Raw genomic sequence first — 13,985 nt, forward strand, 5'->3', positions numbered from 1 at the left:
ATTTTCCATGAAATAATACATTAACTTGCTGACCCTGTCTTCACATTCCGCAGCAAAAAGCATGAAATATTGGCCATGGTTATGATAGCCATTGCCCCTTACAAACAATAAATCAGCTCTTGTGGATTATTTTGGCAGGGAAAGTTGCAAGTGACATTTTCAACTGTCAATTGAAAAATTCATGAACATGTCATATTTTAGGTGAACCATGTCCGCCTACAGCCATAAAGTATTAACCGCTATGGAGAGAAGAGAAAAGCAGATGAAAGCATCAATAATTACTATATCAGGATACAGTGTGAGTTATTTACAAAGTAAATTTGTTGTGCAGTACAGTGGTCCCTCATCATACGATGGTAATTCGTTCCAAATGGACCATCGTTTGTTGAAACCATCGTATGTTGACGGATCTCTGCAATGTAAAGTATATGACACTACACATACAAATAGGTGAGATCACCGGCACCACTAGACACATACACAGCTATATATATCCATCCGGTAGTACGGACACATACACGTCCTCTAAACCGGTACATCTATTTAGCACATAAAGTCTATGGCATGAGGGTAGACTGCAATATGACTGTGGGTGGTGCTCCTCTATCAGAAACAAAGTATTCCATATGCTACATCCAAAGAATTCAGAGCGCACTCACCCGGAGTCAGTTGCCGTACCAAAAATTCTGGCACCGGTTATCCTCGGTCCATCAGGAATATCGCAGGAGATAAAGTATAGGACAGTGGTCTACAACCTGCGGACCTCCAGATGTTGCAAAACTACAACACCCAGCATGCCCGGACAGCCAACGGCTGTCCTGGCATGCTGGGAGTTGTAGTTTTGCAACATCTGGAGGTCCGCAGGTTGAAGACCACTGGTATTGGAGGTTATACTCACCTGTCCCCACCGCTCCGGAACATCACCGCTCGTCACCGCTGCTCTGGATGTCGCCTTCCATCGCTGTCGCCGCGTCCCCGGGTTGTCCCTGACTCTCCGGCAAGGCCTCTGCTTCCCCGGCATCCAAGCTCTCCGTCACCGCCATCACGTCGCTATGCACGCCGCTCCTATTGGATGATGGGACGGCGTGCTCAGCGACGTGATGACGACAATGGAGAGCGCCGACGATGGAGGGGATCCGAAGAGGACGCGCCGGAGCCCCGAGGACAGGTAAGTGATCGTCAGCGGACCAAACGGGGCACTGTAAACGGCTATCCGGTGGCAGCTGAAGCAGTCTGCGCTGCCAGATAGCCGTTTATGCGATGGCCCTGACAGACATAAATATTGTATGTTGATGCTGCCTTCAACATGCGATGGCCTCTGAGAGTGATCGTATGATGAAATTATCGTATGTCGGGGCCATCGTAGGTCGGGGGGTCACTGTAATGCATATGTGATTTAGTAACTTTAGAATTACTCTTTTAGACTGAGGGCCTATTCACACTATGGAATCTCTGACCGGAGAAATTACAGGCAGATTTTGTGGGCAGCTAGGACCACTCAGAAATGTGCTGTCTGCATAGACGGTAATGCATTTCCAAACCGATTCCAATGAAAGAATGTACATGTTCATTCTTTTAGCAGAATCTAAGATCCGAAATTTCCACAGCGGAACATCTGCCACGAAAATTTAATAGTGTGAATGATGCATCAGAATCCCATTGAAAACCATAGGAGGTTGCTGCACAGGATTTTCTGCAACAGTATTCCGCTCAGAAAATACTTAGTGTGAATGGGCCCTTATTCTTCTTGCCTAGATATTATTTCTTCTTTTACAAAAGGACTACCACTTTGGATAGACCACTGACTGACCTAAGCTAGTCACATCATTAAAGGGGTCGTCTCATGAAGATAATCAATTCTTGGATGGAGCACTGTATTTCAGCAGTGGAACACTGAATAACACTATACGGCATTGTATAACACTGTATATATGGTGTATCTGAGCACTGTGCACTGATTATGCCACCACTTACTGCTGTGTGCCACTATTTATATACAGCGTGGATGATAATACAAACACATTATTCACTAGTCACAATCCAAAGGTAATCATGCAGACCAGCACTACATAATGTTCATTCACTGCTAGGAGCGAGATGCACACTTAAATGGATCAGTAGTCATAGGTGATGCTTAGTGCTCAATTGTGAAAGCAAAGTCCATACGCTGTAGTTCTTTTATTCCTTAAAGGGGTTATCCAGGAAAAAACTTTTTTTTATATATCAACTGGCTCCAGAAAGTTAAACAGATTTGTAAATTACTTCTATTAAAAAAAATCTTAATCTTTCAGTACTTATGAGCTGCTGAAGTTGAGTTGTTCTTTCCTGTCTAAGTGCTCTCTGATGACGCGTGTCTCGGGAACTGTCCAGAATAGCAGCAAATCCTCATAGCAAACCTCTTCTACTCTGTGCAGTTACCGAGACAAGCAAAGATGTCAGTAAAGAGCACTGTTGCCAGAAAGAATAGAACAACTCAACTTCAGCAGCTGATAATTATTGGAAGATTAAGATTTTTTTAATAGAAGTAATTTACAAATCTGTTTAACTTTCTGGAGCCATTTGAAAAAAAAAAAATGTTTTTCCTGGAATACCCCTTTAACAATGGGCAGCTGGGATATTAATCTCCCCAATTTCCCTCTACAAGGATGAGACACCAGCATCAGCACAAGCTCTGAAGGAGCCTATGAAACCGATAGGCGTAAAACTGGAACAAGTGTTTGAGTAACAGTTTTTTGTGGTTATCTGAGTTTGTCAAGGACCTTGAGTTCAGAAAGTCTATAGTGACCGAAGTGTGTGATAGTACTGTATGTGGGTAGTGATGTGGGAAAGAATCCCTAATCCTGTGTACAGTGTAGGTATAAATTGTACACTGCAAGGTAAAGTGAGCCTAAAACAAAAGTATGGAGGTCAACTGTGGTTGACCTGTAAGACTTTTTTGAGCTATTTTGTGTTCCTTAAGGAGCATTGCCCTGTTCAGGCAAGAACTTGGACTATGATGGGGGGGGGGGGGGGGGGGTCTGAGACATAGTGACATCTAAATTAGCTTTTTGGTAAGTAGTTAGTCCCCATAGGGAACTATTAATAGTAATCATTTGATTGCTAATACTGTTAAGTGCTATGCATAGAGCATAGCACTGATCAGTGTTATTGGTCATCTTCTGCTCTGGTTTGGTCGATCTCAGACCAGAGCAGAAGACCCGTGGAAGGCAGCAGAAGCAGGTGAGGGGACCTCTGTGTGCCATTTTGGCAGATCGGATCACCGCGGCAGCACTGCGGGCGATCCGATCATCCATTTTAGTGGCCGCACTGCTGCAGATGCCGTGATCTGTATTGATCACGGCATCTGAGGGGCTAATGACAGACATCCGCGCGATCGCGGTTGTAGGCCATTGCCGGCGGGTCCCTCCCTGGGACCTCCCGCGCATGACCCGAGCATCGCTCCAATGCTCGCGGTCATGTATAGGACGTAAATGTACGTCCTGGTGCATTAAGTACCACCTCACCAGGACGTACATTTACGTCCTGCGTCGTTAAGGGATTAAGGCGCAGACAGAAGATCAGAATAGAAAGCAAAATTCTTCTCCCGTGGACATGGGCCCCTAAATAAACCCCACACATTTTGTTACTTATTCAGTAGCTTCCTCAGGGGTGAGAGGGTATATTTATGGACTGCCTTATACATATATATATATATATATATATATATATATATTTATGGACTGCCACATATATATATATATACATACAAATAAATAATGAACATTCCTGGCAGGGGTGGTATTGCAGAAGCATATGCCAAAATAAAAGCTGTGCTAACAAATGTGACATGTTTGGCGCATATCAGTGCTGTCTCCCATTTTGTGCACAGATGGATGACATGTTCCATGCCTGCGCACTCCCACCATCATCAAATGTACTGGAATGATCAAAATTGTTCATTTCTATACTACATTGTGACATGTTCCAACCTGGGGGTGTGCTGTCCAGCCCTCTCTTTTGTTTTTATGGGTATAGCACAATAGTTTTTTTTTAAGTTTTTTTAAGTGTTTGTAATTGTCTGTTTTTAGATTATCTTGTGGTGAGAAAAAAATGTATATAAATAAAATCACTGTAACATAAATGACGCAGGTTTTTGAATGTGCTTCATGCTTGATTTAACCATTGTCCGTCTCACGGGTGCATTAACTGTATGTAAATGTTTGGAGACAGTAATAGCCTTCCCAGCATCAGCATATTGCCATGTTCATATTATTGTTCAGGAATATGTAGAATGTTCTTTGTCCTAAGTACACTGTCTGAGGCTGAGTCTGAATGTAGACATGAGTGAGTAACAGTCTGATGATGAATAAGTAGGTACATTTAAATATTTTACTGAGACAGTATAAAGGCCAGCACAAGTCTTGTTATTCATGCACAAAGAACTGTGTATTGGGTTAGAATAAAATGTGATGTGTGACTTTGAAGGACATGAGAATAGTATGGCCTGTCAACCTTGAGGTAAACCATTTTATTTGCTGCTGTCATCCACTGAGCCATTAACAAAAACTGTTGTCAAAATAGCTCACAGCATTTGTAGGGAATAAACAGACTCTGGCCTGCTCTATTCAGTAAATGTATCTTATATATCAAATTAACTTCCTATAAAAGGACATAGCATAGAGCACACTCGGAAATAAATCAGAATAGGAAATAGTGTGCTGTAGTGCCCGAATGATAGTATCATACAACATACAAATATGTACTCTACCCAATTACCACTGCCATATGGTGCCCAATTAAAGGGGTTATCCAGCAATCCTTTCCCACTTATGTGTCTGTATAGGCTGCATGATAATATAAAAGAAAAAAAACTCTACTTGTCTCCCTCACCCCTCCGTAGCCTCCAGTATCACGGTGTCATGTCTTCAGTGAATACATTTCCTGAAGATGCAGATGGCATGTCACATTGCTGCTCAGCCAATCACAGACTCAGGCAGGACTCTGCTGCAGACAGTGATTGGCTGAACAGCAATATGACATATTGTCTGCAGCACCAGGAAGCAAATTGCCATAATACAGTAGGCTATGGAGGAGCGAGGGAGGTAAGTAGAGGCTTTTTTTTATGTTATCACACAGCCTGCTTATATTAATGGAAAAAAAGGTTTTGCTGGATAACCTCCTTAAAGCTGGGTCCACACGTGTTGTATTTTCTTATGTTTCGTCATTGCAGCAGTGCAAGAAAAAAATTGGACATTGAGTTTGTTATAAGTTGGACAAGAATAGCACCTGAGAGACCCCGTTGTTGTTTATGGTGTCCATCAGGTTTTCAGCACATTGCTTGGCTCTTTACCGGACAAAACATCTGAGCATGCTGCATTATTGTCACGATGCCGGCTGGCAGGTAGTGGATCCTCTGTGCCAGAGAGGGATTGGCGAGGACCGCGCTAGTGGACCGGTTCTAAGTCACTACTGGTTTTCACCAGAGCCCGCCGCAAAGCGGGATGGTCTTGCTGCGGCGGTAGTGACCAGGTCGTATCCACTAGCAACGGCTCACCTCTCTGACTGCTGATGATAGGCGAGGTACAAGGGAGTAGACAGAAGCAAGGTCGGACGTAGAAGAAGGTCGGGGGCAGGCGGCAAGGTTCGTAGTCAGGGTGGATAGCAGAAGTTCTGGTACACAGGCTTTAGACACACAAAAAACGCTTTCACTAGGCACAAGGGCAACAAGATCCAGCAAGGGAGTGCATGGGAGGAGGTTAGATATAGTCAGGGACCAGGTGGAAGCCAATTAAGCTGATTGGGCCAGGCACCAATCATTGGTGCACTGGCCCTTTAAGTCTCAGGGAGCTGGCGCGCGCGCGCCCTAGAGAGCGGAGCCGCGCGCGCCAGCACATGACAGCAGGGGACGGGAACGGGTAAGTGACCTGGGATGCGATTCGCGAGCGGGCGCGTCCCGCTGTGCGAATCGCATCCCCAACGGCCATGACAGTGCAGCGCTCCCGGTCAGCGGGACTGACCGGGGAGCTGCAGGGAGAAAGACGCCGTGAGCGCTCCGGGGAGGAGCGGGGACCCGGAGCGCTAGGCGTAACAGTACCCCCCCCCCTTAGGTCTCCCCTTTTTTTTGTCCGGTGACTGCCTCCCCTGGGATGAGGACACCGGGAAGGAATGGATGGTTTCCTCAATGACAGGCAGTACAGCAGGAGTAGGAATGGGGAGGGAGGGCAGAGGGTGAAGCTTGGCACGGGGCAGGGAGACACAAGGACGGGAGCCATGAGGGGACACAGAGGCTTGCCTGAAGGGACTGGGAGGGGGGGAGAGGCATTTTCTGTGGCAGGCAGAGTCCCTAACGACCTTAGGGGGACCAGATACAGGAGGAACCACAGGGTCACGGCAGGGAGTACTGGGAACTGGTTTAAGGCAGTCCTTGGAACAAGAGGGACCCCAACTCTTGATCTCCCCAGTGGACCAGTCCAGGGTTGGGGAATGGTGTAGAAGCCAGGGTAGTCCAAGGAGAATTTCGGAAGTGCAATTGGGAAGGACCAAAAATTCAATTTTCTCGTGATGAGGTCCGATGCACATTAGGAGGGGCTCCGTGCGGTAACGCACGGTGCAATCCAACCTGGCTCCGTTGACCGCGGAAATGTGGAGTGGCTTGACAAGACGGGTCACCGGAATGCGGAATTTATTCACCAAGGACTCCCGAATAAAATTCACAGAAGCACCAGAGTCCAGGCAGGCCACGGCTGAGAGGGAAGAGCTGGCTGAAGTAGAAATCCGTACAGGCACCGTGAGACGTGGAGAAGCCGACTTAGCATCAAGAGACGCCACACCCACGAGAGCTGGGTGCGAGCGTGCGTTTCCCAGACGTGGAGGACGGATAGGGCAATCCACCAAAAAATGTTCGGTACTGGCACAGTACAGACAAAGATTCTCTTCCTTACGGCGATTCCTCTCTTCCAGGGTCAGGCGAGACCGATCCACTTGCATGGCTTCCTCGGCGGGAGGCCTAGGCGCAGATTGCAGTGGAGACTGTGGGAGAGGTGTCCAGAGATCTAAGTCTTTTTCCTGGCGGAGCTCTTGATGTCTCTCAGAAAAACGCATGTCAATGCGAGTGGCTAGATGAATGAGTTCATGCAGGTTAGCAGGAGTTTCTCGTGCGGCCAGAACATCTTTAATGTTGCTGGATAGGCCTTTTTTAAAGGTCGCGCAGAGGGCCTCATTATTCCAGGATAGTTCAGAAGCAAGAGTACGGAATTGTATGGCGTACTCGCCAACGGAAGAATTACCCTGGACCAGGTTCAGCAGGGCAGTCTCAGCAGAAGAGGCTCGGGCAGGTTCCTCAAAGACACTTCGAATTTCCGAGAAGAAGGAGTGTACAGAGGCAGTGACGGGGTCATTGCGGTCCCAGAGCGGTGTGGCCCATGACAGGGCTTTTCCAGACAGAAGGCTGACTACGAAAGCCACCTTAGACCTTTCAGTAGGAAACTGGTCCGACATCATCTCCAAGTGCAGGGAACATTGCGAAAGAAAGCCACGGCAAAACTTAGAGTCCCCATTAAATTTGTCCGGCAAGGACAGGCGGAGGCTAGGAGTGGCCACTCGCTGCGGAAGGGGTGCAGGAGCTGGCGGAGGAGATGATTGCTGCTGAAGTTGCGACTGAAGTTGCTGCACAATGGTGAATACTTCCGACAGCTGGTGGGTTAGATGGGCGATCTGTCGGGATTGCTGGGCGACCACCGTGGTGATATCAGAGATATAAGGCAGAGGGACGTCAGCGGGATCCATGGCCGGATCTACTGTCACGATGCCGGCTGGCAGGTAGTGGATCCTCTGTGCCAGAGAGGGATTGGCGAGGACCGCGCTAGTGGACCGGTTCTAAGTCACTACTGGTTTTCACCAGAGCCCGCCGCAAAGCGGGATGGTCTTGCTGCGGCGGTAGTGACCAGGTCGTATCCACTAGCAACGGCTCACCTCTCTGACTGCTGATGATAGGCGAGGTACAAGGGAGTAGACAGAAGCAAGGTCGGACGTAGCAGAAGGTCGGGGGCAGGCGGCAAGGTTCGTAGTCAGGGTGGATAGCAGAAGTTCTGGTACACAGGCTTTAGACACACAAAAAACGCTTTCACTAGGCACAAGGGCAACAAGATCCGGCAAGGGAGTGCATGGGAGGAGGTTAGATATAGTCAGGGACCAGGTGGAAGCCAATTAAGCTGATTGGGCCAGGCACCAATCATTGGTGCACTGGCCCTTTAAGTCTCAGGGAGCTGGCGCGCGCGCGCCCTAGAGAGCGGAGCCGCGCGCGCCAGCACATGACAGCAGGGGACGGGAACGGGTAAGTGACCTGGGATGCGATTCGCGAGCGGGCGCGTCCCGCTGTGCGAATCGCATCCCCAACGGCCATGACAGTGCAGCGCTCCCGGTCAGCGGGACTGACCGGGGAGCTGCAGGGAGAAAGACGCCGTGAGCGCTCCGGGGAGGAGCGGGGACCCGGAGCGCTAGGCGTAACAATTATTAGGGACTGAGAAACCCAACAGAGCCTCCGGCGCAAGTCTCAAACCGGCTTCACTTTGTTTAATAGTGCCATGCAGTTGCCTAAATATCTCTGACAATCTAGAAATTAAAAGAATAAAACCTTACCATATGGAGGATATATACTTTTCTGTAGGTTCAGCCACAATATTTGGAATTGAAGGTCCAAGCTCCAAGTGACCAGGTCACCAGACCCCCTACTACATCTGCAGGGGATTACTGTTTGTAACAAAGGATTGATATTTCTAGCTAGGCATTGATATGTAACAGTGTGAAAGACAGGCATTAGCATGTAGCAGAGTTGAAACAGGGGATTGGTATGTAGCAGAGTTGAGTGATCTGTTGACTGTTACATGTTGATCCCCCGTGGATAGGTTTATTTTCTATAGCAGGGCAACACCGTAAATCTTGTGCAAGCACTTGTGACCTTACTGATGGGGCATGATCCCTGATCTGTTCTTCCAGCGGCCTCAAACTGTGATTTGCGCTTGCGCACTTTGCCCAGTGCAGATCACCACTACAGGCAATCCAGAGAAGCAGTAAGGAGACTGCACAGGTAGGGCAAATTCTTCCAGTGTCCTGTAGTGACGGTCTGTGCTGGGTAAAGCTTGCAAGTCCAGATCACAGTTTGAGGCTACTGGAAGAGTAGATCAGTGTACATGCATCTTGGCACTTGAACAATGGATTGTAATAACAGTGGCATCAATGGATTCAGGCTAAGAAAAAGCTGCTGACAGGTCCTCTTTAACAAATGTTGTTTTTCCAGAATAGCCCTTTAACCTGGTTTTGCATCCTAACAAGTACCAAATATGTATAGCTTTATTATTCTTATTATTATGGGGGAAAAAAATGTTTATTCTGTATGTTTGTCCTTTTTTTTTATTTTTTTTTTTATCTTGTGCTAAATGTTCATTGTGGGCAAGCTCCTAACATCTACTTACCTGATGGGTTGTGTCTGATGAAGAACAAGAATGGTCGATCTGCAATAAATCTGTGATTGGTCATGCTCATGGCAGCAACCTGCATGCCTAAAATAAACAAGGAAAAAATTTGCCTTTTAGTTTCAGTATTGTTTTTGTTAATGATTTGTCTATTATGTAAATTTGGCCAAGTATTGAGATATGAACAATTATTTGGACCTGGCCACATGCAATAATGCAGCATTGTTTCGTCTACAGTGAGGCAAAAAAGTATTTAGTCAGCCACCAATTGTGCAAATTCTCACACTTAAAAAGATGAGAGAGGCGTGTAATTTTCACCATAGGTATACCTCAACTATGAGAGACATAATGAGAAAAAAAAATACATAAAATCACATTGTCTGATTTTTTAAAGAATTTATTTGCAAATTATGGTGGGAAATGAGTATTTGCTCACTACAAACAAGCAAGATTTCTGGCTCTCACAGACCTGTAACTTCTTCTTTAAGAGTCTCCTCTGTCCTCCACTCGTTACCTGTATTAATGGCACCTGTTTGAACTTGTTATCAATATAAAAGACACCTGCCCACAACCTCAAACAGTCACAATCCAAATTCCACTATGCCCAAGACCAAAGAGCTGTCGAAGGACACCAGAAATAAAATTGTAGCCCTGCACCAGGCTTAGAAGACTGAATCTGCAATAGGCAAGCAGCTTGGTGTGAAGAAATCAACCGTGGGAGCAATTATTAGAAAATAGAAGGCATACAAGACCACTCAAAATCCCCCTCGATCTGGGGCTCAACACAAGATCTCACCCCGTGGTGTCAAAATGATCACAAAAACGGGGAACAAAAATACATTACAGGCCTCTCTCATCTTTTTAAGTGGGATAACTTGCACAACTGGTGGCTGACTAAATAATTTTTTATCCCACTGTATATTGTTGTGGTTTTTGTTTTACCTATGAACAACAAACTCTTAGTTTGTTAAGAATTAAAAATGCCTCCATTTCATGTACTTGTTTCAAGTAAAATCTTCTCCTCTTATGTAGTCTACAGGGGTGTGGAAATTTTCAAAACATATACTTGTCCCTCACCTTGTCCTGGTACAAAAGATAATTTAAACCAAAATAGTACGTAAATAAGGTCTTCATTAGTTTTTGCACTTTTGTTTTCTCCTTCTCGCCCTATAATAGCTGTAACACTTATTTTTCCATCTACAGACCCATATGAGGCTTGTTTTTTGTGGCACCAATTGTACTTTGTAATTACACCTTTCATTTTTCCATAACATATGCTCTGAAACAAAAAAAAAATTATTCGTGAGGTGAAATTTGAAAAAAAAAAAAAGTAAGAAATTTTGCAAATTTGGGGTTTTTCTTTTTTACACCATTCACCTTGTGGTCAAACTTACTTGTTATTTTGATACTTTAGGTCGGCCTGATTACACCAATACCTATTTCCGTCATTACTAATTATAAAAAATTCTAAACTTTTAAATAAAAAAATAAAAATTCGGACCCCTATAACATTTTTATTTTTCCTTATACTGGGCTGTATGAGGGCTCATTGTCTTTTGCGCCATAATCTACTGTTTGTATCGGTACCATTTTGGTATTGATAGGACTTTTGAATGCTTTTTACTTAATTTTTTCTGGGATATGATGTTATAAACATAATGATGTGATGTTATAAACATAATGATATGATGTTATAAATATAATAAACGGAATTAGGTTATTTGTTATTTTTTTAGGTTAATGGCATTAACTGCACAGAATATATAATGTTATATTTTAATAGTTCGGATAATTACACACGCGCCAATACCAAATACGTATATATTTATTATGTTTACATATTTTTTTATATGGGAAAAGGGGGGTGATGTGAACTTTTTAATATGGAAAGGGTTTTTTTAAATACACTTCTAGGAGGAATCATTCGATTCCTCAAACAGATCAATGTAGTTGTATTGAACTTCATTGATCTGTGAGATCTGTGCTCATTTGGTTGCTTGCTTCAGGCAGACTCAATCAAATACAGATCCACGGCAGCTAGGGGATGAAGAGGTAAGCCCTCCGGCTACCTCCACATTGGATCACTCCCCCAACAATTTCACTATGGTGGGACGATCCAACCCACTAGACCACCAGGGATGGTTAAAAGGTCCCTTTTGATTCCGCTGTCAACTTTGACAGGGTTAATAGCCGGCCGTGGCGATCGTCACATGCCAGCTGTTAGCGTCAGGAGCCCGCTCCATATACCCTGAGCGCCTGCATTTTAAATTCAGTGAACCCTCTTTGAATAATTAACATTGGAAAGTGGTCTTCTATGGAGCTGGTCTTCTCAAAGAAAATTACCACTATGTATAATGTATGGTGTACTGAAAATCCGTCACACACAATCTGGTCTAGGTAAGGAAGTGGTCTTCTCAAAGAGGGGGAAAGGCTTCACTGTATGTAGATATGTATGGTATGCACTGTACATATGTGTCATGGCAAGCGGTCCGGTGCTCTGACCGTGAGTGCTTGCCGCCTCCTTCGCCAGGCGGGATCGCAATTCGCATCGCGGGATGCGGCCGAATGCGAATCACTGCCCGTTCGTTATCTGCTGCTGCCCCGCTCCCTGGTTCCCTGTGCGCGCGCCCCCACCTCCTAGGGCGTGCGTGCGCCGGCTTCTCCTGATTTATCGGGCCAGCGCACCACTAATTGGTGCCTGGTCCTTCCCATATGTTATTTAAGCAAGCTCCTCCCCCTCTTCCCTGCCGGATCTTCAGTGCCCCTAGCCTGAGATTAAGCTTTCCATATTGTCTGTTTGCCTTACCCGTATATTTGACCCTTCCACTACGTTATTTGACTACGCACCTTTGCCGCCTGCCTTGACCTTCTGCTAAGTCCGACTACACCTCTGCCTCATCCATCTGTACATTGTCTTGCTCAGCTACCTCTGTGGTCAAGTCGTATCGGGGGTAGCGACCTGGATGTTGCTTGACGCAGCAAGCCCATCCTGCCTTGAGGCGGGCTCTGGTGAATACTCGCGGCACCTTAGACTCTGCTCCCCGATAAAGCCTGTGTCATCTGCCACACAGGTCAGAGGATCCACATCCAGCGTTGTTATAATATGCAACATTATAAAAATATATTTTATGCTTTTGTTAACCTGATGATGCAGCAGCTTCACTTCCAGCTTCATTTACTTCAATGGAAACCTTCTGAACCACCTTAGAAATGTACAAGTTTGAAGTATCTGAAAACAATGTGGGGATAATCATTACTATACAACATTATTTGAAATATATACTATAATTTCATATAAATCTACTTCAGTTTACATCTACCTGTTTTTAAATGGGCACTGTCAGATCCCCAAAACATTTTTATATGTTGTTACTAGGGCTGCATGATATGGGGAAAATGTGCGATTGCGATTATGGGCCAAAATATTGCGATTTCGATGTGTGATGCGATATAATAAATAAATGGTGAAATCCCGCCATTTCATGTCCAATCTCCTCCATTTCACAACTATCCACCCATTTTATGCCCACCACCCATTTCACATCTCCCCAATTTAATTTCTATATCTCCTCTGTCACATTCTCCCCTCATGGTCACATCTTCTCCCATAACATTTTCCCCCTATGTCACATTCCTCCCTCCCCCTGGCACATTCTCCCCCCTGTCACATTCCCCCCTCCCCCTGCCACATTCTCCCGCCATATTACATTCCCCCCTCCCCCTGCCACATTGGTTTTTACCTGCTTTGGCAGGCCCCCGCCTGCAGCAGCACACAAGAGCCGGCCCAAGCAGATAATTCTCAAGTTTTCCCGGGGGGCCATATTGCAAAAATCTAGATTCGATTGCTTTTGCGTTATATATTGTGCAGCCCTAGTTGTTACTGATGAAAATTAACCCCTTAAGGACTAAGCCCATTTTCACCTTAAGGACCAGAGTGTTTTTTGCAAATCTCAAGTCACTTTAAACATTAATAACTCTGGAATGCTTTTACTTTTCATTCTGATTCCAAGATAGTTTTTTCTTGACATATTCTACTTTATGTCAGGGGTAAATTTTTGCCAATACTTGCATAATTTCTTTGTGAAAAATTCCAAAATTTGATGAAAAATTTGAAAATGTTAGCATTTTTTTTTATTTGAAACTCTCTGTTTATAAGGAAAATAGACATCCCAAAAAAATGATATATTGATTCACATATACAATATGTCTACTTTATGTTTGCATCATAAAGTTGACATGTTTTTACTTTTGGAAGACATCAGAGGGCTTCAAAGTTCAGCAGCAATTTTCAAAATTGTTTTCAAAATTGGAATTTTTCAGGGACCAGTTCAGTTTTGAAGTGGATTTGAAGGGCCTTTATATTAGAAATACCCCATAAATGACCCCATTATAAAAACTGCACCCCTCAAAGTATTCAAAATGACATTCAGTAAGTTTGTTAACCCTTTAGGTGTTTCACAGGAATAGCAGCTAAGTGAAGGAGAAAATTAAAAATCTTAATTTTTTTACCCTTGCATGTTCTTGTAGACCCAGTTT

General features: G+C 44.9%; 1 protein-coding gene and 1 long non-coding RNA gene across 2 annotated transcripts in view; one reads left to right on the forward strand and one right to left on the reverse strand.

The window, feature by feature from the left end:
• Window positions 1–13,985, forward strand: part of LOC130361738 (uncharacterized) — a 45,072-nt gene that overhangs the window by 14,628 nt on the left and 16,459 nt on the right. The window lies entirely within an intron of this gene.
• SERPINI2 (serpin family I member 2) overlaps window positions 1–13,985 on the reverse strand; it is a 64,158-nt gene that overhangs the window by 491 nt on the left and 49,682 nt on the right. The window contains exons 6-7 of the mRNA XM_056565103.1: window positions 12,592–12,678; window positions 9,450–9,536 (exon numbers count right to left, since the gene is read on the reverse strand). Of these exons, the coding sequence (XP_056421078.1) occupies window positions 9,450–9,536; window positions 12,592–12,678 (174 nt within the window). The remainder of the gene's footprint in view (window positions 1–9,449; window positions 9,537–12,591; window positions 12,679–13,985) is intronic.

Source organism: Hyla sarda, chromosome 3, assembly GCF_029499605.1.
Source record: "Hyla sarda isolate aHylSar1 chromosome 3, aHylSar1.hap1, whole genome shotgun sequence".
Lineage (NCBI taxonomy): Eukaryota > Metazoa > Chordata > Amphibia > Anura > Hylidae > Hyla > Hyla sarda.